The sequence below is a fragment of the Chrysemys picta genome, chromosome 10, assembly GCF_011386835.1.
Source record: "Chrysemys picta bellii isolate R12L10 chromosome 10, ASM1138683v2, whole genome shotgun sequence".
Taxonomy (NCBI): domain Eukaryota; kingdom Metazoa; phylum Chordata; order Testudines; family Emydidae; genus Chrysemys; species Chrysemys picta.
The window spans coordinates 47,541,936-47,568,477 of record NC_088800.1 but is presented as its reverse complement, the minus strand read 5'-3'; the positions used below and the strand labels follow the sequence as shown (position 1 = coordinate 47,568,477).

At 50.2% G+C, this 26,542-nt stretch overlaps 1 protein-coding gene across 10 annotated transcripts; it reads left to right on the top strand.

The window, feature by feature from the left end:
* The first annotated feature begins 3,526 nt into the window (after window positions 1-3,526).
* LOC101948754 (protein PML) lies at window positions 3,527-26,542 on the top strand. 10 transcript variants are annotated; one of them, XM_065559701.1, is made up of 8 exons: window positions 3,527-3,886; window positions 6,107-6,447; window positions 7,570-8,150; window positions 14,717-14,856; window positions 17,252-17,498; window positions 22,689-22,741; window positions 23,608-23,746; window positions 24,449-26,542. In XM_065559701.1, exons 1-8 carry the CDS (start codon window positions 3,842-3,844, stop codon window positions 25,216-25,218), a joined length of 2,316 nt encoding a protein of 771 aa, XP_065415773.1. In that variant the 5' UTR covers window positions 3,527-3,841; the 3' UTR covers window positions 25,219-26,542. The 10 variants fall into 10 exon arrangements, with proteins under 10 accessions (XP_065415773.1, XP_065415772.1, XP_065415770.1 ...); XM_065559700.1 differs by having other exon boundaries at window positions 3,631-3,807; XM_065559698.1 differs by having other exon boundaries at window positions 3,631-3,807; window positions 6,107-6,585; window positions 14,717-14,742.

Here is a 26,542-nt window from a genome sequence, read left to right as displayed (position 1 = left end):
CCCGCCCCGCCCCTGCGCAGCTCTGGGAAGTGAACGTGGGGAAGGGAGGGGCGCAGGGTCTGTGTATTGCTGTTGCTTCAGGCACTGCCCCCAGCAGCTCCCATTGGCTGGGAATGGGGAACTGCGGCCAATGGGAGCTGCTGGGGGCAGTGCCTGAAGCAACAGCAATCCACAGACCCTGTGCCCCTCCCTTCCCCACATTCCAGTCTCTTGCGAGGGCAGGGCAGACAGGCAGGCAGGGAGCCTGCCCTTCCCCTGATCCGCGTCGGGCTGGAGCCCCTCTATGTAAACGCTGGGGGACCACGAGGAGCTCGCGGGCTGCAGAAAATCACCCCGCGGGCCGCATGTGGCACGCATGCCGTGTGTTTGAGACCCCTGGTCTAGGACGATGGGGCCCAGCGTGGTTGACCTCTGGGCACTTATACAGTAGAAATGTTTATTAATAATTAATGTGCTGTACACCAAGGATAGATGACTCCATTCTCCTGGCACCAAATCCTTTTAAAAGCTACAGGAAGATGAGGACTTGTCTACCATTCAACGCTGAGACATCCTCAAGAGCAAGCTAGGCCTGCTGCAGACCACTCAGCTGGCAGCTGACACAGCTATAAGCCTCCTGGTTCCATACCAGTGTCATGGCCAGGGGTGAGGCAAAAGCGACAAAGGAAACACACCCACCATTCCTATAGAGCATGTCTTGCTCTAATCTATTATGTGAGTATATCCTGGGCAGGGCTGGCAGGTTCCCTGGGCAGGGCTAGCAGGTTCCCTAGCCAGGAACCTGATTGTTGCCTTAAGCACCAATCTTTGAGCAGCACAAAACCACCGGAGGCAAACTCTATAATCCTTAGTCAAGCAAAGAGCCCAGTGCCTTGATCAGGAGTTTTGCTATATAAGGAAGGTGCACTTTGGCCCATAACAATTCATTACAAAGCTGCAATAAACAAGGAGGTGCCCTTTTACTGGTGCTTTCAGGCCTGATCTCCTACAATCCCTTCTGCTGGCCCCGCTCTCTGTAAATAACCATCCTGTCCTAAAACAAGCTTTAGATTTCTTTTAAATACCCTGTTTCCCCGAAAATAAGACAGTGTCTTATATTAATTTTTGCTCCCAAAGATGCGCTAGGTCTTATTTTCAGGGGATGTCTTATTTTTCAGAAATGAAAAATGCCTTATTATCGGTGGATGCCTTATTATCGGGGAGGTCTTATTATCGGGGGGATGCCTTATATTACAACGAGAGGCAAAACTGTAAGTAGGCCTTATTTTCGGAGGATGTCTTATTTTCGGGGAAACAGGGTAGCAGGCTAAAGCCCTACTGTGGCTGAAAGCAAAACTGCAATAGAGTAAGAGATTTATTCCCCTCCCCTCCCCCCCCCCCCCTTGGGCCAAGATAGGCTAGTGTTAATCAGGAGTACCCACAAATGTTGATGGAGCTGGTCTGATGACACTGACGTAACAGATCAGGAATCTGGCCCAGTGAAATAAAAGACCTAGCTCTGCTCCTGAGCCATGTGCTAAGGGGAGGTGAGGATTTCATTGGCACCCATAGCAGCATTAGGCACCCAGCACAGCTGTTATTGTGTGGTGAATTCCATGCATGTTACACTACGATTGAATCCCAGTCAGTGGGTGGGCCTCAGCGCCTGCCCCTTGTCATACATCTCCAGTGACCCTGGTAGCAGCCATGAAATGATGACGTATGTTTGCATCTTAAGTCATCTCTTGTATGGTGCTTATGAATCACAAAAGATGAAGCAGAAAAGATGCCACAGAAATAAACAGTGCCATGGAAAACACATCAGCCCCTTTGTATCATTCCAACCGCACACAGGGGCTTAGCTTGTTCTATCCCACCCCCTTCAAGCCCCTCCCTCCCGCCCCGCCCACAGAGAAGACATGTTGGGGTGTGACTGGAACACTACTGCCATCCTCATCTGGTACACTGGCCCCTTGGGGGCTGCTGCAGTGGGGTGCTGCAATCAGGTGTAGTGGAATCAGTAGGGTTACCATATTTGAACACTGAAAAAAGAGGACACTCCACAGCCCCCACCCCTGCCCCAACTCCACCCCTTCCCCACCCCCATTCCCAGGGGCGGCTCTATGTTTTTTGCCGCCCCAAGCAATGCAGTCAGGTGACCTTTGGCAGCATGCCTGTGGGCGGTCTGCGGTCACGCGGATTAGGCGGCGTTTCTGCGGGTGATCTGCCGGTCCTGCGGCTTCGGCGTACCCGCCGCCGAATTGCTGCCGAAACCGCGGGACCGGTGGATCTCACAGCGACCGGCAGGCCGTCCCCCGTGGCTTGCCACCCCAGGCACGCACTTGCTGCGCTGGTGCCTGGAGCCACCCCTGCCCATTCCAACCTCTTCCCCAAAGTCCCCGCTCCAACTCCGCCCCTTCCCTGCTCCCATTCCAACCCCTTCCCCAAAGTCCCCGCCCCAACTCCGCCCCCTCCCTTCCCCATTGGACCCCTTCCCCAAATCCCCGCCCCGGCTCTGCCTCCTCCCCTGAGCACGTCACATTCCCCCTCCTACCCCCTTCCTCCCAGCCACCCCAAACAGCCGCCTCCTCCCCAAGTTTCCCGGCTCCTGCTGCTCTCCAGCCCGTGTGCCCCCGGCTGGGTGCTTCCCCCGCGCAGCAGCAGCCAGAGCCGGGGGGCGGGAAGTTGCTTCGGGCCCTGGGCCTGCCCCCGAGCCTGAGCTGGGCATCCCAGCCCAAACGCGCTCCCACCTGCGAGGCTGCATCCCAGCCGCGGGCTCCCTCTCTGGCCGGGCTGGAGCAGAGAAGTACTGCGTGCGTGGCCCGAGCCTTGCCCCCAGGCTCAGGGGGGCCTCCACCCCCCTCCCATCCAGACCAGGCGAGGCTGCGGGAGGCGCTGCAGCGCGGGCCCTTCCCGGGGGAGGGAGCTCGGGCTCCCGAGAGCCGCTGCTGCACGTCGAGAAACTTTCCCCTGCGCTCCACGGTGGGGAGGCAGCCCCGGCTGCATGGACCACTGGCGGAGGGGCTCCTTGCACGGCAGGGGCAGAGGCGGGAGACTGAGGCTCTGCCAGAGCCACGGGGGATGCTTGGAGGAGGGAGAAGCGGCCGCGGGTCCCGTCCCCCCCGCATCCCCAGTTGGCTGCTGAGACGCCACCGCTCTGCAGCAGCACTGGGGGGAGGAGGAGTTGCAATCCGCAGGCTGCAGCGAGCTGACACCCCAAGAGGAGAGAGGGGCAGTGGGTAGGGTTATCATATGTCCGTATTTTCCGGACGTTTTTATATATTTAAAAAATCCTCCCGGAAGACGATTAACAACTAAAAAGCCGGACATGTCCCGGAAAATACGGATATATGGTAACCCTAGAATCGGTCCACATTAGCAGCTGTCCGCCCACTCGCAACCATGCATGGAGTGAGTGCTGCAGGCAGCTTGCCCAGCGGCACCTCCCCTCTCTGCCAATGGGGACCTGGAGCAGAAATGGGGCAGTGAATTAGGCCTCTTAACTGTAAATTAAAGTCTTTTCTGAGAGGCTCAACCCCCAAATGCTGACCTATGCAGCCTGGAGCTTTGGAAAGCTCAGGCCTGGATCCAGACCCAACATGCGTGGCCTCAGGCTCATTATCTCTCTGAGAAGCTCTGTCTCTGGGAGGGCTGGGTGTTCTCAGAATGATCACCAGAGGGCAGGGCAGGAGGCGCCTGCACAGGGAAAGGGACTCACTACAGGCCAGAAACAGGAAGAGGGGTTATTTTCCCTTCTCAGAAATCGAAACTTACCAGCCGGAACCTGCTGAAGCAATTACTCAGCAAAGGAGTGCTCAGATCCCGCAGGTACAGTTCTGATAGAGGCAGGGCCTCGTGGACTATGGCTCTCTTGTCCCAGGGCAGCCCAGGCAGCCTGCAGACCCAGGTGAGCTTATTGCGATGGTCGGATCTTCCTGAGGGACTGGCTGGGATGTTTAGTGACATCTGCTACATGCAAAAGGAAAACGAGGAGCAGCAAGATGTGTAGGAGGCGGGGAGATGCCTGAGGACCCCGCCTCCCCACTGCAGGTAGTACTGTGTCCAGGACACATGGGAGGTTAGCATGACAATAGTGACCATGCAGCAGGGGAACTGGCTGCGCAAAGGAGGAATAGGGCATCAAAGGGGGCAGGGGAAGTGAGAGACAACCTGGAAGTGGGGAGGGTCTCACAGCTCTGTGGAGTCTCTTGCTTGCAGCTGGGGGTGCCTGCCAGATACCCAGCTCCGACCAGGACTTTTGTGGGCTGCTTCTTCAGCATGCCCTTGTGGAGAGGAAGGGTGGCCCAGTGGTTTGAGTGCTAGCCTATGTATCAGGAGACTTGGGTTCTATTCCTGGTGCCCACCACAGGTTCCCCATGGGACCTTGGCAAATTGCTTGACTAAGCCCTGGCTGGGATGATTTAGTTGGGGATTGGTTAGGGTGACCAGATGACAAAGATGAAATATCGGGACGTGGGGGCGGAGCAAAAGGAAAAAAAAACCAAAAAACCCCGCCGCCGCCAATGGCACAGCCCCATCTCGCTCCCCCATCCCCTTGTTCCTGGGCTCCGAGCTGCCCGGCAGGGCGCTGCTCTGCGCTGGGGGATGCGGGAGCAGGGTCAGACGTGTCACCTGGGCCTGCGCACCGTGGTTCAGCCCCTCTTCCTCCATCCTGGGCTCGGGCTCCGCACGCCATGCTCCGGGCAGGCTGGAGCCAGCTCCTAGGGCGGGCCCGGCAGAGACAAGAAGCTGGTCGCTCGCGGCAGCTCCTCTCCCGCAGCGCTGCAGCCCGCCCCCATGGGAGTCAAGGCCTTTGCTGGGGCCGTGTGCGCCCTGCGGTGCCAGCTGTGTCCCAGCCCGACCCTGTGTGCCTTGGCCAGGCTCCTGCCCCTGCCCTTTGGGAGCCCAACTTGAGTGCAAAGCAGCTGGCGCCTCCACACAGGTCCTGAGCTGAGCCCCCCCAACTTCCTCCTGGGGGAGCAGCCCCCTTGCACCCCTTGCCCGCCTGGTGCCGGAGCTCGCACTCACCAGCTCCACGAAGGCCACTCCCTCCCTCCAGGCTTGTGCTGCCATACAGCTGATCAGCAAGCCTGGGAGGGAGGAGGAATGCCGCATGCTTGGGGATGAGGCGGGGCCAGGGCGGGGATTTGGGGAGGGATCCAATGGGCAAAGGAGGGGGTGGGGGGCAGAGTCGGGGCGGGGCGGGGCGAGATGGGGGCGAGAGCCCCTCTGGGCTCCGCCTGTGTGCTGGAGCGGAGGGCAAAATTGCTTGTTTGTCCACTGTCCCGACCGATGTTTGCGGGACAAACAAGCAAATATCTGGACAGTCCCGATAAAATCGGGACGTCTGGTCACCCTAGGATTGGTCCTGCTTTGAGCAGGGGGTTAGACTAGATGACCTCCTGAGGTCCCTTCCAACCCTGATATTCTATGACTCAGGCCCAGATCCTCAAAGGCAGGAAGGTGCCTAACTCCCATTGACTCTAGGGGGAGTTCAGAGCCTATTTGAGCATCTGTGCCACAGTTTCCCATCTGTACAATGGACATAACTGATCCCCCACCTCACCATTGTAAGTATGAGTGCCTCAATGGTTGTGAGGAATTGTGATAACAGGGGTGCAATAAGTACCTTAGAGAGATGGAACAAGGCTGGGCAGATGCATCTACAGTGGGGGAGGGAGCGTCAGCCCAGAGTCACCAAGCAGCTCTCCCTCTTAGCCCTGCCAGAAGAGAGACAGCTTGATGGGGAGGGGGTAATGTACACCCTGGGGGGTGAAAAGTGAGGTGAGAGAGAGAAGGGAGGGAAGAGACAGATGTAGGAGAGCGAGGGGTTTCTTGGGATGATACCCAGCTGAGAAAGTAAAAGGTACTTTTCCTCTGTCTCCTCCATGCCGTGCCCCCTATGCTGAGGCTGGAATGGGGGTGACATAGGGTCACCTCACACCCCCAAGAGTATGCGACTTGCTCTGTGCCACCAGAGCAGCAGTGGGAAAGCACCCTCAATGGGGTCCAGGACCTGGCCCATCAAGTTGCCTGCATATAGCATGTGTCGCCTCCCTCACTGGGCTGCAAAACAGAGCCATACAGCACTGGTAACCCCAGGCCTCAATCTCTCTCCTTTCCAAAGGTGATGGAGGAAGAATTCCAGTTCCTGCTCTGCCAGGGATGCCGGAAAGAACCCAGAAATCCTAAGCTCCTGTCATGCCTTCACACCTTGTGCGCCAACTGCCTGGAAGAGAACAAGCCTGTTGGCCAGTGCCCCATCTGCCGCGCTCCCATCCCACAAGCCAGTGGGATCCCAGACCAGGACAACCTGCTCTTTGCCAATCTGCAGGCCAAGCTGAGCACCTACCAGAAGATCGTCAAAGGCAATGACCTGGTCTGTGACAACTGTGGGCAAGAGGGAGAGTTCTGGTGCTCTGACTGCGAGGAGTTCCTTTGTGTCAAGTGCTTTGAGACCCACCAGAGGTATCTAAAGCGAGAGAGCCATGAGGCCAAGGCGGTGAGGGATCTCAAGGTGGGATCTGCCAGGGAGTTTCTTGTTGGTTCCAGGAAGCTCAGTAACTTGTCCTGTCCCAATCCAACCCATGCAAACCAGATGCTGAGGTAATGTTCACAACTTGATCTGTTTTTCGTGCAGTTGCACCCAAAGTCTCTTTCCAGGACCAGCTTTCTTTTTCATATGTAGGCAAGACAGTTCCTCAGCCCAGCCTGGGCTCCAGCTCCCAGCCCCGTGCCTTGGTCAGTCCTTCCTGCTTCAGGGCCTGTTGCAGGATTCTTCTGTCAGCTCTTAGCTGAGCACCACCTCTCACCGCTCTCGTCCCAGAGGCTCCCATTCCCCAGCAGGTTTCCACTGCCACCCCTCCAGGGGACTCGCTCTGCTCCTGCTCCTGCTCCACCTTCCCTCTTGACAGCCTGGCTCTTCACAGCCCCAGCTGCTGCCCTGCCCTGCCCTCTTAACTGGCCAAGCTGGGAGCACCTGTTCTAGCACAGGGCACTGGATCTACATCATTTAAAGGGGCCCACCACCCTGTGGCAGTCACTGTTGGGTGACAAATCATATTGGGCCAGCTGGTATCAATGGGCCTCGCCTCTTTAACTGCAGTGATTTACCCCAGCTGGGATCTGGTCCATTTTCTTTAGCAAGCAGACGCAGATTGGCAAAGAGGAAGTCGGAGAGAGGAATGAGAATGTCAACGCAGAGCTGTTCAGTCAGTCGTAGGAGGGAGAGGTGGCTGGGAATCAGGCAGGCTCTCTCCTAGTCAAGGATGTTGCTGGGGGAGTGGGTTGTGGGAAGAGAAGGGGTGCTCTGCCTGGGGAATGTTCTGAGCTCCCCAGCAGGGAGCAATATAAGGAGTGAAGAAATGATCTGAACTTTATCTGAACAGTCAGTTGAAACCCAGCACAGCCAGACATCCCAAGTCACTCACTGCCGGGCGTAATGGCTCTGCTATTCGATATCCTTGGCCACTTTCCCATACTTCCCTTTGACGAAGGAGGACTGGCTCTGGGAAGGGTTTGATAAGGCCACCAGCAGAATGGGGTAAGAGTCGTTTAAATAACTGCTCTAAATTGTACTTTCATCAACAGCATCTATTGCAGAGAGTGCCAAAAACCGATATGCTGCATCTGTGCCCTGCTGGACAGTCGGCACACAGGCAAGCACTGTGATATCAAGGTGGAAATCCAGCAGAGGCAGCAGGAGCTGGGAAGCATGAGGGAAGAGCTGAAGAAGAAGGAGGAACTCTTCCAAGATGCCTATTGTAATCTGAAGAGCAAAGCTGACCACCTGGACCAGGTGAGGAATGAAACCCAGGAGCTGATCCGAAAGAGAGTTGAGCAGATGGTGCAGCTGATCCGAGAGAAGGAGCAGGAGCTGCTGGAGATGGTGGAGAGGCAGCACCACCTGGGGAACGAGGAGCTGGAGGGGAAGCTGCAGCAGACAGAAGCCGTGCTCAAGAGGATGGGGGCCAGCAAGCAGCTGGTGGAGAAGATGCATCTCTATGCGTTGGACCAGGAGGTGATGGACCTGCACTCCTTCATCATGGGGTCACTGGAGGAGCTCAGGAAGCTGCAGCCCTTGGCCGTGGGAGCTAGTGTCCAGGCTGGAGGCTTCGCCAAGTGTAAAGCCAGACTCCAGGCTCTGTTTGAAAGAGTGACTGGGGAGAGAGGTAAGACACTTTCACAGTCCTGACACATGTCTGTGAGGTGGTGGTTGTGGACATGGTACCATCGTTACCTCTGGCTACCGCCAGCATGGGATGGAGTGGGGCTGGTGACCCTGTCACGTGTGACTGCATGATGGAGCTTTTAATTGCTCTTTTAGTGTTGTAAGTTGGGTCAGTTTGAAGAGTGAGGATGGAGCATATTGCCTCAGAGGGAGGGAGGTAGGCGGGCGGGCAGGCAGACGTCAAAATAGAAGATGAGCATCAATTCTACAACCTGTCTGGGAAATGCCCTGGCCTGTGTTATGCAGGTGACCAGACTAGATGATCATCATGGTCTCTTCTGGCCTATGAATTAGTGATCACTAAGGCTGGCAATTAATTGCAGTTAACTCACGCAATTAACTCAAAAAAATTAATCGCGACTAATTACACTGTTAAACAATAGAATACCAATTGAAATTTATTAAATATTTTTGGATGTTTTTCTACATTTTCAAATATATTGTTTTCTATTACAACACAGAATACAGTATACAGTGCTCACTTTATATTATTTTTATTACAAATATTTTCACTGTAAAAATGATAAAAGAAATAGTATTTTTCAACTCACCTCATACAAGTACTGTAATGCAATATCTTTATTGTGAAAGTGCAAATTACAAATGTAGATTTTTCATTTGTTACATAACTGCACTCAAAAGCAAAACAATGTAAAACTTTAGAGTCTACAAGTCCACTCAGTCCTACTTCTTGTTCAGTGAATTGCTAAGACAAACAAGTTTGTATACATGTATGAGAGATACTGCTGCATGCTTCTGATTTACAATGTCACCTGAAAGTGAAAACAGGCATTTGCATGGCACTTTTGTAACCGACATTGCAAGGTATTTACGTTCCAAATATGCTAAGCATTCATATGCCCCTTCATGCTTCGGTCACCATTCCAGAGGTCATGCTTTCATGCTGATGATGCTCGTTAAAAAAATGTATTAATTACATTTGTGACTGAACTTCTTGGGGGAGAATTGTATGTCTCCTATTCTGTTTTACCCCCATTCTGCCATATATTTCATGTTATAGCAATCTCAGATGATGACCCAGCACATGTTCATTTTAAGAACACTTCCACAGCAGATTTGACAAAACGCAAAGAAGGTAACAATGTGAGATTTCTAAAAATAGCTACAGCACTCGACCCAAGGTTTAAGAATCTGAAGTGCCATCCAAAATTTGAGAGGGACAGGGTGTGGAGCATGCTTTCAGAAGTCTTAAAGAGCAATACTCAGATGTGGAAACTACAGAACCCGAAACACCAAAAAAAAAAAAAAATCCTTCTGCTGGTGGCATCTGTCTCAGAGGATGAAAATGAAGATGCGTTGGTCCACTCTGCTTTGGATCGTTATTGATTGAGCAGAACCCATTATCAGCATGGACACGTGTCCTCTGGAAGCATGATGTTGAAGCATGAAGGGACATATGAATCTTTAGAGCATCTGGCACGTAAATATCTTGCGACACCAACTACAATAGTGCCATGTGAACGCCTGTTCTCACTTTCAGGTGACGTTATAAACAAGAAGCGGACAGCATTATCTCCTGCAAATTGTAACCTAACTTGTTTGTCTGAGTGATTGACTGAAGTAGGACTGAGTGGACTTGTAGGCTGTAAAGCTTTGTTTTTGAATGCAGTTATTTTTGTGTACATAATTCTACATTTGTAAGTTCAACTTTCATGATAAAGAGATTGCACTACAGTACTTGTAATGGGGGAATTGAAAAATACTATTTCTTTTGTTTTTTTACAGTGCAAATATTTGTAATTAAAATATAAAGTGAGCACTATATACTTTATATTCTGTGTTGTAATTGAAATCAATATATTTGAAAATGTAGAAAACATCCAAAAATATTTAAATAAATGGTATTCTGTTATTGTTTATCAGCGTGATTAATCGCGATTAATTTTTTTAATCATGCGATTAATCATGATTAATTTTTTTTAATCGCTTGACAGCCCTAGTGGTCACCCAGTTTCTCCACACCATCAACATTATCTGCTTACCATGGTCATTCACTAGAGTAGGCTGAATGGTAAAAGAAAGGATTTGCCAATATTTCCTCTAACCCAAACGTTAAGCTGTGTTCGCTGGCTGGTGAGGGCGCATTATCTGTGAGCATCTGAAAAATAGCTGGGTGTTTGACAGCCCTGAACTTCCACTCTAATGAATTGTTGTCTGAAAAACAGTGCTGGAAAGAGGGAAGTTCCTTACTTGTTATACTCAGTTATTCAATCAGGGAGTGAAAAGGGTTAGGTGAATAATCATACAGCAAGAATCATGAACAGTGACTAGTCAAAGTGAAACATTGGTGAACAATCCGTGATCTGAAATGTGTTTGTCCAGACTCTTCAGGGAGTACTGATGAATAGCAAAGATACTGCTGGTTCTGGAATGACTTGCTAAGCAAAAATAAGGGCTAAGGCCAGAGTCTCCAGGCATGAGTGCTCTCCTTTGGCTGCACTGAATGTGATGCCAGTTTTCAAGATGTCAGTTTGGCTGTATAAGGGCTTCAGAAAATACACACTGAGCACTGCCCACTAGGGATGGGTCTTGGCCCCTCTCCAGGGGAGTATGTTTAACCCACTGGTAGGTGGGTGTGACAAAGCCTCTATCTATGCACAGTGCACAGGAGATATGTCTGTTACAGCTCCAGTTAGTGAACTCATGCTTTTAGCTCTGGCGGTTCCTGGTTCAATCCCAATGTGTTGGTCAAGATAACAGCAGTCACAAGTGCTCAAAAAGGGGCAGTCTGGCCAGGAAGTAGTAGCCACCTGGGGTATGGGCAGCAGCAGGGATGCTACTGGACATAGCCACTTCACCATATGATGAAAGAAGAGTGTACTGGGGGGGGAGAGACCTACCCGCTCGGTTGGGCAGGAAGGGAGGCACGTAGGGATGAGACATATGTAGGCAGACAGCACAGTGGGGGACCCTGGTGCAAAGGAACAACTGGGCTTGATTACATGCATTGTTATGTCTCACACTCTGCATGGGAGCCATGCATTGCTGCCTCGACCTCCATGAGCAGCAGCACTGATGATTAGACACTGGCCTCGGAGTCTAAACGAAGCAGCATAGCTGTGCAGCAGATGACACTAGCTCTAAGGCAGACATGCAGCATCACTGCAATAAATGTGGCATGTGTCGTGGTCCGTCGTGGGCTAGCTGGTTGGGGGCACAGGGGCTCAATGTCCCCACCCAGAATGCGGCTTTGCTGGAGGGCATGCTTTGAGACACCACAATGGGCATTGGGAGATTGGGCACCGCTGGCATAGCCTGCAACTCTGTTCATCCTTCCTCTTGGGGTCCGGGGCACAGAGCTGGGGGCAGGCATTTCAAGGAGGTCCTCAGAAGACCCCTGCTGTAGCCAACTGGAAAGAGACTGCCCCACATGGCTGGGGTTTCCAGGAAGGAATCTCCACCCCATCTACTCTCCTCCCCCGTCCACAGTGCTACTACCTGTGCGAGCAGATGCCCGTGAACCCTACAATCTGCTCTGTTGAATTGGTCCCTGGTCCCATGGAGCAGGCAGCCCTTCAGCTCCTGATTCTCCCTCCTATGTCCCCCTCCCACAGGTATCTCTGCTCCCCAACGGGCCCCCCCCGTCAGAGGACAAGAGCACTGTGACACTCAGCCTTGAGCCTCTGCATCCTCCAGAGGCTTCCCACCAGCAGAGACACCTCCCTACCAATGACAGTGAAGGGCTGTTCTCCCATGAGGATCCCATGTGTCCCCCCAGCTTCCAGGCTGAGCCCTGCCCACATGAGGATGGAGAAGGAGATGTCTGTCCAGCTAACTGGGGTGATGGCTCTGTAGTGCTACCAATCACTCCCACCAGCCCAGGCACGAAGGAATGGGGAGGAGGAGAACGCCTCCAGGCAGCTCGCAAGTGCTGAGGTGGAAATCCTGAGTGTCCGTGGGGGGATACGGGGCCCGCTGGCCTCCAAGCATGGGGATTTAGTGGCCTGGCCCAGGGCCAGTGTGAGCCAGGCAGACCGCCTCCTGGTGTTAGGCAGCAGCATCCTGAAAGGACAGCAAAGCACAAACAGGCACCTGCTGTCAATGTTGCGTGGGGTCATGTCCATCTCCCGCTCCCTCCACACCCTCACCTCGGCCTTAATCCCCTTTCTGCAGGAGACCACTAGCTGGTGGCAAGCCATGCAGCAGCCTCCTCCAGCCCCTCCCGGCCCAGGGAGCCTATCCCTCCCTGAGACCATGGGCTTGTCAGTACCATCACTGCCCTCGGACCTGCTGGACCTGTTCCTTCCTGACACCCCAGAGGGCAGTGTCTCCCTGCTCCCAGCAGCACCCATTGCCCATCTCTCCAGCAGCCACTCCATCTCCCCTCCTCCCCGGGCATCTACCTCCTCCACCAAACCACCTGTCCAACCCTAGCCTGTTCACTCCTGCAAACAGGCAGGAGAGGAGGCTGGGACAGGAACCGGCACATCGATGGATCATGGCAGAGGCAAGTGACACAAGCGCAGAAGCCAGGGCCTGACTACAGCTGCTTCCAAAAAGAAGAAGCATTAATGTTCCCCTTACTGGTCCTCTCGATTTCCTGGTGCTTTGATAATTGCCAGTTGGACGCTGCATGTTTCCTTTCCCCTTATGTCCCTGAAAAGCTAATGTCACTAAGGAGAAAGGATGGCCTTGTGTATAAGGAAGACTAAGGTGACCTGGGCTCAGTTCTCTCTGGGCAAGCCTGGGCATTGCACCTAATCTCTCTGTGCCTTAGTTCCTCCTCAGTACAGAGGGGATAACAGCACTGCCTTTGTCAGTCTTTTGGGGCAGAGACGGTCGTTCACCATGTGTTTGTAGAGCACCTAGCATCAAGGGGCCTCTGCATAACACTAGTACTACAATGACGTCATCTCAGTGTTCTGTTGGAATCAGCTTCTGTGCCAGTATCCGAGTTACAATGGAGCGTGAGCAAGACCTCTCCTTAGATTACTGCAAGAATCAGAATAGTCATCTCATCAAAAAGCCATGAGGGAAATAAACGTTCCTGACCCTAGGAGAGAGGTGGCAGCCAAGGCCTAGCACATGCAGCCACCAGCCCCTGGGGCAGGAGTGACAGATGGACACAGCAGGTCAACCCCCAAACCCAATGGGCTGCCTCATCCTGGTGGATTGTCTAGTCAGGCTGGAAGCTGTTCAAACCGGGACTGTTTCTCATTATGTGTCTGCATAGCATGCAGCAACTACCCCTGACAGGTTCCTGAGGCTCTGTCTGTCTGTCACCCTTGTATAGCCTGGCAGGCCAGTGAAGTCTTGCTGGATTGAATTGTAGGTGTGTCTCTGTATCCATCAATAGGTTTTAAAGCCAGGGGGACCATTATGGTCATCTAGTCCGACCTGCCTGTATAACACAGGCCAGAGAACCCACCCGGGGTTCTGCAGCCAGCCCAAAGCTTATGGTTGAGCTGGAGTGTATATTTTAGACAGACATCCATCCAGTCTCAGTGTAAAGACTTCATGGGGTGAGAATCCACTGTCTCCTTTGGTAAGTTCTTTCAATGGTCAGTTACCCTCCCTGTTAAAATCTGCCCCTTATCTCTAGGCTGGCTTTATGCACCATCAGCTTCTGGCCACTGGACTTTTGGATTCCCCTTTACCCTCCGCACCTCCTCCTCTCCTCCTTTGTGTGCCTCAGCAGCCTCTTGTGGCCTTGAGAGAGGGGCCATATGGCTTCTTCCCCTCAGGGCCCTCACTGCCTGATGGGGAAGTTCCCCCTTCCCTTACACCTAGCCCCACCTATTCCTTTCTCATGAGTTCCCTAGTACATGCTCGCCTGCTGTCTCCCTCCGTGTGTGAGTGCATGAGGATGTGTGTTCTCTCTGCCTGCCCCTCCCAGGTCCCGCGTGCAGCCCCGATCCTGCAATGTGTTAGTTGGGCCTTGTGAGCAGTGAGTAGGCTGCTCTGCCAGTGTGCCACGGCTGCTTAATCCAGGGAGCGGCTGTGTGAGGCAAGTGGTTTAAGTGGTGCCGGCTGACTCAGTCAGAGCAGCAGCACATGTTCAGGCATGTAGGACAGTTGCTAGGGCTTTTGAATAATGGCAGCTGATATGCCATGGCCATTCACCCCATGTAGCTCCAGTGTACCGTGAATTTGAGTCCTGCCCTTGGCAGCTTTCCGAGAATGGGTTGTGCATATTAGTTGCTCTCTGCTTGCATTCTGCAGGGGCTCCTACCAGCAATTTTGGGAGGCAGCTTTGCCTAGTAGATAGAGCACTGGACTAGGATTCAAGAGACCTGGGCTCTATTTTACTGGCCTTAGTCCCAGCCTGCTGGGTGATCTTGAACAAATCACATCGCCACTCTGTGCCTCAGTTTCCCCATCTTTAAAACAGGGAGAATGACACTTCTTTTGCAAAGCTCTTTGAGATGTACTACTGAAAACTGTTATATTAGAGCTAGGTTTTGTTATTAGCCAGAACTACTGTTCCCATGCATGCCAATGGTGGTTCAGCCTGTTACTTAACTCATTCTTTTTTGTTCTTTCTAGAAGCTGCCCCAGATAATTCCAGCAAGGTAAGACAGTTTTGTGCTTGTTCTGACAGAGGTGGGGATCAGCCCATGCAGCATTCCCTGCACCTGTGGCAGGAATTCAAGCTCAGTTCCCAGGATCATTGGCTGGAATGGAGGGTTGGTTGATATACATGCTCCTCTTGCCACATCTTGTTTTTAATACAGCAATTTTAATCTAAGGTCCTTTGTTCCCTCAATTCCATCCCTTTGCTCTGCCTCATGGTTCGATTGCACATACATACTGGTGGACACGTAAGCCAATAAAATATTTAGCTCTTATTCTCAGGTTGGTTGGGTGAACCGGGCTGACAGCACCATCCAATGGTGATGCTCCAGGATATAGCACCCAATAGTGGGGGTTCTAGGTGCTGCTTCGTCTTGTGGCATTATTGCCCCATGGTGAGATCCCAAGGGGCCGCTTCGCCTTGCGGAGATATTGCCTTGATAAGAATCCAAGGGGCTGCTTCGCCTCGTGGCGTTATTGCCGTGTTGTGAAAGTTCAAGAGGCCTCTTTTCCTCATGATGTTATCGCCCTGTGGTGAGAGTCTGGAGGGTAAGGGAACCAGGGCCCACTCTACTCCACCACGTTCTGACCCGGGGCCCTTTAAAACCAGGTAGCCTATCACAGAGCTCAGGCCCAATATCTCTAAGGTCATACCCTGGGTTGCTTCCTGCCCTCATCTCATTTCCTCCAGCATCATCTCTGGGGTATCTCTTGTGATCACACTAGTCCATCTGGGGCACTTCCTCCACTGGTAATAGCAAGTCATCCACTTTGGTTCCCATGGCCAACTGACTAGGCGGCTCCGCCCCAGCAGCTGGGAGTCCTGGCGGCTTCCTGGGAGGAGACTGCAGCACACAGCTGCTCTCCTCCTCAGTGAGCCCAGACTGCGTTGTGCTGCTCTCTTTTGAATCATAGAATATCAGGATTGGAAGGGACCTCAGGAGGTCATCTAGTCCAACCCCCTGCTCAAAGCAGGACCAATCCCCAGACAGATTTTTGTCCCAGATCCCTAAATGGCCCCCTCAAGGATTGAACTCACAACCTTGGGTTAAGCAGGCCAATACTCAAACCACTGAGCTATCCCTCTCTCCTCCTCTCCCCCCCCTCGGGATACTATCTCTACTGGGAGCATGCCCAGAAAGGATGAGGGGGCGTGGCCTCTTGGGCCCAAAGCAGATTGTTAACCCTCACCTTGCCAGTGTGGGGTTGATACACCCTGTCAGACTTATCTAGCACTTTTCATCAGTAGATCTCAAAAGAACTTTACTAAGGAGATCAGTAGCATTATCACCAATGGGACTGCTGATGTGAGTAAGAACTCACCAACATGAGAAAGGGCTGCAGGAAGGGCCTCACTGTCCTCCTTGCCCTTCCCATGCCACCCCTAACCCCGCCACCTTATATGATAGGGTGTAGGAAAGACATTGAGCCTTGAGGCATCAAAATACAGGCCATGTAAATATTCCAGATTCTAATGTTAGCAAATGCTTGGGATGTACAGGTGCATATGAACGGTTCCCTAACTGATACTTGGCAAGGGGATTTTGTTGTGTCTTTGGCTCTTTACTCAACATATGTAATATAAAGGAAGCACATGGGTACGGTGGCTCCAAATGAGCATGTTTACTAGACATCTCTTACATGCATGGCCTCCCTATGTATATAGACCGCTATTCTGAAGCCATCAGGACCCTGTCAGAAGCACAGAAGAAAGTGAGGGTCACTAATGGGCTCACAAACTATTTAAGGGGATGGGGGAATTGGAAATGTATTTGGGGTGCCGGGAGGATGAAGTGACTTGCTGAGAACAGAGACAGAGCGAGTAAGCAGATGTAAGTTCTCCTTATGTCAGAATTTCCTGATGCGAGGGTTTAAATTGCCAACTTCAGTTTCAATTAACAAAGTTATTTGTACTGAATTACCTTGGGATTTTTTTCCCCAAAGAGAAAAATAATAATGATACTGGCACTGACTATGACTTGGGTGCTGCTCCCTTCTCCATCCACTGGCGGATGGAGGCAGAAGGAGCCACCCATTTTCCACATTTCTGGGGTCATCTCCAAGAACTGAGAACATCCACTGCTGTCTATCCATCCATCCATCACCCATTGTTATGGTATGTCAGGGCCTTTCCTATTATGTATCCCAAATTGTGTAAAATACATATGTCTAGCCTCCACATTAAGTAACCTAGAGCCGCGCCATCTCCAAAGACCCTTTCAAACATATTCCCAAGCAGAAAATGATGAGCTGTCAAGGATCTGCAAAAAGAAGAACAGGAGTACTTGTGGCACCGTAGAGACTAACAAATTTATTAGAGCATAAGCTTTCGTGGACTACATCCGAAGGATGCATCCGAAGAAGTGGGCTGTAGTCCACGAAAGCTTATGCTCTAATAAATTTATTAGTCTCTACGGTGCCACAAGTACTCCTGTTCTTCTTTTTGCGGATACAGACTAACACGGCTGCTACTCTGAAACCTGTCAAGGATCTGTTTCCATTGTTTAGGCCCCATCGTTGTCTTTACCAGCGAAGAGGAAAGGAGTCCAAACTGAGGTCCCTGCGAAGGTGATCAAGACTGAAGCTGATGCAGGCAAATGGGAGCAATCAGCAAGGAAGCACCAGCAGAATTTGCTGGAACAACCGGGGACCAGCTCCTCAACAGCAAGCAGCTCTTCATGTGTGACTGATAGGTTCAGTGCAGCCAAAGTAGCTGACTTGCTGGAAAATAACATCTACGAACCATGTGAGCCAGGTAGGCAGAGATGATCACTTTGTGGATTCACTGATGTAGATGGTCAAAGAGATTCCTGAAATAAATGTGGGCCCTGTGAGACCTCATCTGGAGTACTGTGTGCAATTCTGGTCTCCCAGGTTTAAGAAAGATGAATTCAGACTGGAACAAGTGCAGAGAAGAGTTACTAGGATGATCCTAGGAATGGAAAACCCACCTTATGAGAGGAGACTCAAAGAGCTTGTCTTGTTTAATCTAACCAAAAGAAGGTGGAGGGGAGATATGATTGCTCTTGATAAATACATTAATAGGGATAAATACCTGGGAGGGAGAGGAGTTATTTAAGTTAAGGGCCAATGTGGGCACAAGAACAAATGGATATAAACTGGCCAACAATAAATTTAAGCTTGAAATTAGATGAAGGTTTCTAACCAACAGAGGAGTGAAGTTTTGGAATAGCCTTCCAAGGGGAACAGTAGGGGCAAAAAACCTAACCGGCTTCAAGACTGAGCTTGATAAGTTTATGAAGGGGATGGTATGATGGGACTGCCTACAATAGCATGTAACTGATATGCGACTGCTAGCAGCAAATATCTCCAATGGCTGGTGATGGGACACTAGATGGGGAGGGCTCTAAGTTACTACCGAGAATTCTTTCCCAGGTATCTGCCTCATGGGTCTTGCTGACATGGTCAGGGTCTAACTGATTGCCATATTTGGGGTCAGGAAGGAATTTTCCCCAGATCAGATTGGCTGAGACCTGGTGGGTTTTTCGTCTTCCTCTGCAGCATGAGGAACGGTCACTTGCAGGTTTAAACTTGTGTAAATGGTGGATTCTCTGTAACTTGAAGTCTTTAAATCATGATTTGAGGGCTTCAGTAACTCAGCGAAAGGTTAGGGGTCTATTACAGGAGTGGGTGGGTGAGATTCTGTTGCTTGCAATGTGCAGGAGGTCAGACTAGATGACCATGATGGTCCCTTCTGACCTTAAAGTCGGAGTCTATTAGAGGTACATCTGGTGGACAGTTAGAAAAGTATCTCCTCTGATTCCCTACAGATTTCCTAAAGGGATGGTCACTTTATGATCTCGTTCAAGATCTTATTCACAGAACCAAATGAGTTGTATATATTTGCTGATCCTATTCCCTTTTAACTGCACTGGATTTAATTCCATTCATGTTTCTACACTGTGTTGTATTAGCCCCAGCAAAGCCCCATAAACAAACACATGCAGCCCCGGACACACACAGACACAAGCCTAGGGTTATGTGCTGAATGCCCGACATGGCACAGTGACACAGGGCATTATCATACAGCTAATTCCACATGTATCTTCATATATTCCACAGCTGACTGGTTCTGCTCTGATGCCCCAGCATGCACCAGACTGTGAAGTTGCAGCTACCAGTCGCAGGCCATGGAGACCTAAAACAAACAAATGAAAAAGCAAACTTGCAGTGGGCAAATGCCTCCCTTGACCTCAGGATACTCCATACCAAACCTGAGCTGGGTCCTACAGTGGAAGAAAGTTTCTCCCAGTTATCTTATCTGGCCTGTGTTATACAGCAGGTCAGACTAGTTAATCTAATGGTTCCTTCTGTCCTTAAACTATGAATTCAAGTTGCTAGCTAGGAGTGGAAATTTCCAGGGCACCTAAAGAAGTTAGGTGCACAACTTCCATTGATGTCTAACTTCCTTAAGATGCCTTTGAAAATCTCAGGCAATTTTTTATTTTAATTAATATTATTAGCCCTAAGTTTTTCCACTCTCTCCACCAGAGAATTTTGGCATATACCGGGTGTGAATAACGAGGGACAGTTGCTTGGTGCAGAATTGCTCTCTTTCTTCTCTTTCCCCAGGCAATGTATGCATCTCGATGCACACCAAGTGCCAGCTTCCTTTCTCAGTTACCCCCATGTAACCATCAGAAAACCCAGTTTAAGTGAGGGCAAAATCAATCCCCCAACTTGGGTGTTTGTTCAGATTCTGGTAGCCTGGTCTTAGAATCATAGAATATCAGGGTTGGAAGGGACCTCAGGAGGTCATCTAGTCTAACCCCCTGCTCAAAGCAGGACCAATCCCCAACTAAATCATCACAGCCAGGGCTTTGTCAAACCTGACCTTAAAAACCTCTAAGGAAGGAGATTCCACCACCTCCCTGGATAACCCATTCCAGTGCTTCACCACCCTCCTAGTGAAAAAGTATTTCCTAATATCCAACCTAAACCTCCCCCACTGCAACTTGAGACTATTACTCCTTGTTCTGTCATCTGCTACCACTGAGAACAGTCTAGATCCATCCTCTTTGGAACCCCCTTTCAGGTAAAAAGCAACAAAGAGTCCTGTGGCACCTTATAAACTAACAGACGTATTGGAGCATAAGCATTTGTGGGTGAATACTCACTTCGTCAGATGCATGTAGTGGAAATTTCCAGAGGCGGGTATAAATATGCAGGCAAGAATCAGTCTAGAGATACGAGGTTAGTTCAATCAGAGATGATGAGGCCCTCTTCTAGCAGTTGAGGTGTGAACACCAAGGGAGGAGAAACTGCTTTTGTAGTTGGCTAGCCATTCACAGTCTTTGTTTAATACTGAACTGACGGTGTCAAATTTCCAAATGAACTGAAGCTCAGCAGTTTCTCTTTGAAGTCTGGACCTGAAGTGTTTTTGCTGCAGGATGGCTACCTTTAAATCTGCTGTTGTGTGTCCAGGAGATTGAAGTGTTCTCCTATAGGGGGGAGGGATAGCTCAGTGGTTTGAGCATTGGCCTGCTAAACCTAGGGTTGTGAGTTCAATCCTTGAGGGGGCCACCTAGGGATCTGGGGCAAAATCAGTACTTGGTCCTGCTAGTGAGGGCAGGGGGCTGGACTCAATGACCTTTCAAGGTCCCTTCCAGTTCTAGGAGATAGGATATCTCTATTTATTTATAGGTTTTTGTATATTGCCATTCCTAATATCTGACTTGTGTCCATTTATCCTTTTACGTAAGGATTGTCCAGGTAGTTGAAAGCAGCTATCAAATCCCCCCTCATTCTTCTCTTCTGCAGACTAAACAATCCCAGTTCCTTCAGCCTCTTCTCATAAGTCATGTGCTCCAGCCCCCTAATCATTTTTGTTGCCCTCCGCTGGACTCTTTCCAGTTTTTCCACATCCTTCTTGTAGTGTGGGGCCCAAAACTGGACACAGTACTCCAGATGAGGCCTCAACAATGTTGAATAGAGGGGAATGATCACTTCTCTTGATCTGCTGGCAATGCCCCTACCTATACAGCCCAAAATGCTGGCTGCCAACTAGACATGGAGCCATTGATCACTACCCATTGAGCCCGACAATCCAGCCAGCTTTCTATCCACCTTATAGTCCATTCATCTAGCCCATACTTCTTTAACTTGCTGGCAAGAATACTGTGGGAGACCGTATCAAATGCTTTGCTAAAGTCAAGGAATAACACATCCACTGCTTTCCCCTCATCCACAGAGCCAGTTATCTCATCATAGAAGGCAATTAGGTTAGTCAGGCATGACTTGCCCTTGGTGAATCCATGCTGACTGTTCCTCATCACTTTCCTCTCTTCTAAGTGCTTCAAAATTGATTCCTTGAGAACCTGCTCCATGATTTTTCCAGGGACTGAGGTGAGGCTGACTGGCCTGTAGTTCCCCAGATCCTTCTCCTTCCCTTTTCTAAAGATGGGCGCTTCATTAGCCTTTTTCCAGTCATCCGGGACCTCCCCCGATCGCCATGAGTTTTCAAAAATAATGGCCAATGGCTCTGCAATCACATCCGCTAACTCCTTTAGCACCTTCGGATGCAGCGCATCCAGCCCCATGGACTTGTGCTCATCCAGCTTTTCTAAATAGTCCTGAACCACTTCTTTCTCCACAGAGGGCTGGTCACCTCCTCCCCATGGTGTGCTGCCCATTGCTGTAGTCTGGGAGCTGACCTTGTTCGTGAAGATAGGGGCAAAAAAAGCATTGAGTACATGAGCTTTTTCCACATCCTCTGTCACTAGGTTGCCTCCCTCATTCACTAAGGGGCCCACACTTTCCTTGACTTTCTTCTTGTTGCTAACATACCTGAAGAAACCCTTCCTGTTACTCTTAACATCTCTTGCTAGCTACAACTCCAAGTGTGATTTAGCCTTCCTGATTTCACTCCTGCATGCCTGAGCAATATTTTTATACTCCTCCCTGGTCATTTGTCCAATCTTCCACTTCTTGTAAGCTTCTTTTTTGTGTTTAAGATCAGCAAGGATTTCACTGTTAAGCCAAGCTGGTCACCTGCCATATTTACTATTCTTTCTACACATCGGGATGGTTTGTTCCTGCAAGCTCAATAAGGATTCTTTAAAATACAGCCAGCTCTCCTGGACTCCTTTCCCCCTCATGTTATTCTCCCAGGTGATCCTGCCCATCAGTTCTCTGAGGGAGTCAAAGTCTGATTTTTTGAAGTCCAGGGTCCGTATTCTGCTGCTCTCCTTTCTTCCTTGTGTCAGGATCCTGAACTCGACCATCTCATGGTCACTGCCTCCCAGGTTCCCATCGACTTTTGCTTCCCCTACTAATTCTTCCCGGTTTGTGAGCAGCAGGTCAAGAAGAGCTCTGCCCCTAGTTGGTTCCTCCAGCACTTGCACCAGGAAATTGTCCTCTACACTTTCCAAAAACTTCCTGGATTGTCTGTGCACCATTGTATTGCTCTCCCAGCGGATGTCAGGGTGATTGACGTCTCCCATGAGAACCAGGGCCTGTGATCTAGTAACTTTTGTTAGTTCTGCACCCCCTTCCCTTGCTATGTGTAGGGAAAATCTTCCATAGAAAGAGAGATTAAAAAGATCGGGACTCTTCACCTTAGAGAGGAGATGAATGAGAGGGGATGTGACACAGACATACATAATCATGAATGGGATGGAGAAAGTAGATGGGGGCTACTATTCACCCATTCTCATAATACAAGAACAAGGGGACAGTCAGGGAAGTTAGAAGCAGCAAAATTGAAATCCATATAAATATTCAGTCTTTCTTTTGAATCCTTCTAAGATCTTGGTTTCAATGATCGCCTTTGGCAGTGAGTTCCACAGGCTAATTGTACACCATGTGAAAAAGGAAGGTCACCTATCACACACACCACTCCCTAGTCTCGCACACACACACCCCTGCGGTCCCTGGCACACTCAGACACCTTCAGGGGTCTGATGTGCCTTTTCGTCTCTTGCAGATGATCCCTGTTTGGACAGCTCTGAAGGGGATGACAGTGATGAAGAGTCAACAGTGAGTGCGGCATAATGCCCAAGAGCACCTATGGCATCACAACATCCAGGGCAGATGCTGGGAGACTGAGAGCAACCTCCAGTATGATCTGTCTCAGCTGGAACATACCTGACACTGTCTGTACATGTGGTGTAGGGCGCTCAGCATTTAGACTGATTTTTCAAAGGAGATTTGATGCCCCTGGCCAGATTGGCAGAGGTATTTAAGCACCTAACGATGCAGAGAGGCACCTAATGGGATTTACCAAAGCACTTAAGGGTTTGTCTTCCCTGCAGAGTTAACCTGGGCTCTTCCCTTGGTGTTGCCCCAACCCCCATCCTGTCCACACGCAAAACCCCCTTACTGAGTTTAGCGGTGCTTTACACCCAGGCTAGCTTGCCCAGCTTGGGGGTGTGGGTGGGGGTACAGCCCAGGTGTTGCTTTCACTGAGGTGGGTAACCCATCTGCTTTGCAGTGAGGATGCAGCTAAACCACTCCAGTGCTGATAGTCCTCCACTGCCTTCTCACAATCTCCTTGTGCCCAGAAGGATAAAGGAGGTCTCCCCCAATTCTCTGGGAAGAATCCTAGAGCAGCTAAGCTCACTGCTGTGTTAAGAACCATCGGTGCTACAGCCCTAGGGACACACAGCATCCATGAGGACACAGTAACCCAGGCAGGGCTTTGCTGCTCTCATCCGGGCTAGGCTAACCCAGGAGCTCAGCCCCGGGTGCCGATCATCTGAATGAACTCTGCAGCAAAGACAGAATCTTAGTAAGTTTGCAGTGCCTCAGCCCATTCTGGGGGAACTAGAGGTCATGAATTTCCAGAGCTGTTGCTCTGGCATCTTTAGGAGCTTTTGACAACAAGTCATGATTTCCTTCCCCAGGACTCTAGTCGGCCAGACGACATCAACAGCGTCAATTGTGAGAGCAGCGAGGGAGATCTCCTGGCCTTTCCTGCCGGCAGCCCGAAGGAACTCAACACGAGACAAGCATCACTGCTCTTCTTTGACCTCAAGTTCTTGAGTAAGATCCTGAGAATTTCAAAGGCAAATGTGAATCCTGCTTGCAAATCATTGGGGCGAGATCACTGCACTTAGCAACAGCCCTATCAGGGGGAGAGGGGGGCAGGCCAGATATCATGGGGCTTCCTGGTCATGCTGGGGAAAGTATAATCTGCCATGTCCCTATTAGGGTGCAATATGCTCCCCAGCATGGCGAGGCAGCTCTGCCATTGGGAGGAGCACCAAGTCCATGAGGACATGAATATTTTTATGTAAGGATGGTCAGGTGCAAGTGGCCAGTGCACCTTCCACATGGTCATGCAGGGCTCTAGGTTAATGGCCACAGGACTTCCTGGAGCAGCCATTCCCTTTCAGAAGTGACAGATTCGAGGGAGGAAGCACCTGCTTTTCAAGCACCTCAGATGCCCCATCATAGCAGCGTCAGAGAGACACCTTTCCCCTCTCCCAGGAACACGATGCTACAGAGATAGCAGTTGATATTCTAAATGGGAAGAGTTAGTTGAAGCATCCCTGATGCAGCAAGCTATACTTGGATGTCAGACATTGGTGACCTGCTTGGAGAAGGCTATGAGGAGAATTGGAATGGGCCAGATCCCCAGTTGCTGTTAATAGTTGTAGCTCCATTGACGTCCATATTTACACCAGGTGAGGAGCTCACTCAATGTTCTAGTTTCCCTCGACTAATTCTGTTTTTCACTCCCAGCAGCAAATAAGGTCCTTCAGCTGGCTGTGGTGGATGGAGAAAAGAGCTTTACCACCTTGATTCAGCCACTGAAATCTTTGCCTGGCTTGATCTCAAAAGGTGGCGTCTGTGAGATTGGTGTGAAGACCTTATTCCGCTACCTCTGCTCTGTCCACAAACCCATCTTAGCAGGGTATGACCTCTGGTCACCAGCCCTTCCTGTCCTGTTTCAATCCCTGGATCTCCTTAGCAAGAAAGAGGAGTTTAGTGCAGCTGTCTTTGGTTTCCTGGACATCTTGCCCCTGATTAAAGAGAAGATCCCCAAGGCTGGGAGTTACAAACTGAAGAACCTGGCCAACACTTACATTTGGAGGCAGCTCAGTGATGATAGCCCCCTGGATAATGCAAAGGCCCTAAGGGATCTGTGCACAGTTCTGGAGGTTGATCCAGTGGAGGACCCAAGGCCTGTGCTCACCTGCTTTAATCTGGAATGTTATGCGTCCCTTCAGCCATTGCTGAATGAGAAACTTCTCACTAAGCCTTCGGTGCAGATGCTGGCCATGCACAACATGAGCCTTTCCAAGCTCCATACCTTATACATGAGCGACCCTGAGAAAGGGCTGCAGAAGTTCTGCAGATTCTTCAATTCTCGGCTGCAGAGCTCTGAGAAGAAAATCCGAAAGCTAAGTAAGATCAAAGCCCATTTCCAAAGCCCACAGCCATCAGCTGGGCACCAAGCAGCAGCAGCAAATGAACTGCCACAAGCAATAAAGAATGAGCCAGACTACTGAAATACATCTACAGCTCAGACAAATATATCTGTGTATGGCACCTCAGGTATGAGGCTGAGCAGCAACATTCAGCTTTCAGGTCCAGACCACCAGAATTCAAGAAGTTTAGATTCACCATTTTCAGTTTGGCACATTATCTAGAGCAGGGCCTGTTAAAAGCTCATGTATAGATCTGAACTACGAATTTCAGGGATGCTTGGATCAGCTGTTCTGATGGGGGCTCTCTCTCTCATATACAAAACTTTGTTAAGATGAAGTGCTTAGGGTACTTGCCTAGGGAGACATGGGTTCAAGACCCTGCTCCACCACAGATCTCCTGTGTGACCTGGGGCAAGTCATGTAGCCACTCTGCCTTAGTTTCTCATCTGCACAATAGGGAAAATAGCCCTGCCCTGCCTTGCTAGAGTGTTAGGAGGCAGTGGTTATATCCTATGGGACCAAATAAGTACCCAAGATAGACCGCAATCAGGGTTGCAGGGCCATATCAGTGGCTTGAGGACATACTGCCTGTCAGGAATGTTAGAGTTAAAGTCCCTCAAGCATTAAACCCCCAAAGGTGCAGAATTAAGGGTGCTGCTCTGAGCAGGACTCCTGGTAGTAATAACACTGCAATCTGACCATACATGGTTTCCCCCAGTGCTGCCATCAATGGAGCTGCACCAGTAGTTATGGGACCTAATTTTCTTAGTGCAGACAAGGCCTGTGTTACCTGATGTATCCATTTCCTCCCTTCTGTTTGGTGTACGGCCCAGATCCTCAAAAGTGTGTAGGCACATAACTCCCATTGAGAGTCAGGCACCTAAATACCTTTGAGGATCTGGACCTACATGACCAGAGGGAGGACTCTGTCTATCCAGCCAGCACTTCCTTGTATTTATTATCACCTGGAGAGTAAGCAACTTTTATACAATTATATGCACAAGAATTGCTTATGTGATTGATTCAGGGGGCTGGACTTGATGACTTTTCACAGTCCCTTCCAGCCTTACATGTCTATGATCATGTCAGCAGCACGCAGGGCAAGGGGAATTTTAATTATAATAAAATGAAATGTCTTTGCTTCCCTCTAGAAGTGTGGCCTAGATCCTCAAAGATATGGCACCTAACTCACGTTGATTTCATGCAAGTTAGGAGCTTAAATACCCTGAAGGATCTGGACCACTGTCCTCTTTGCTTTTTTCTACTGACCCTGCACATTTCCTGCTACTTTTCAATGTAGATTGCAAATTCCTTGGGGCAGAGAATTGTCATTGATGTTTGTAAAGGGCTATGCACCTGTATGTAATCATGTAAGTAAGAAATAAAATTCATAATTTGATATGAA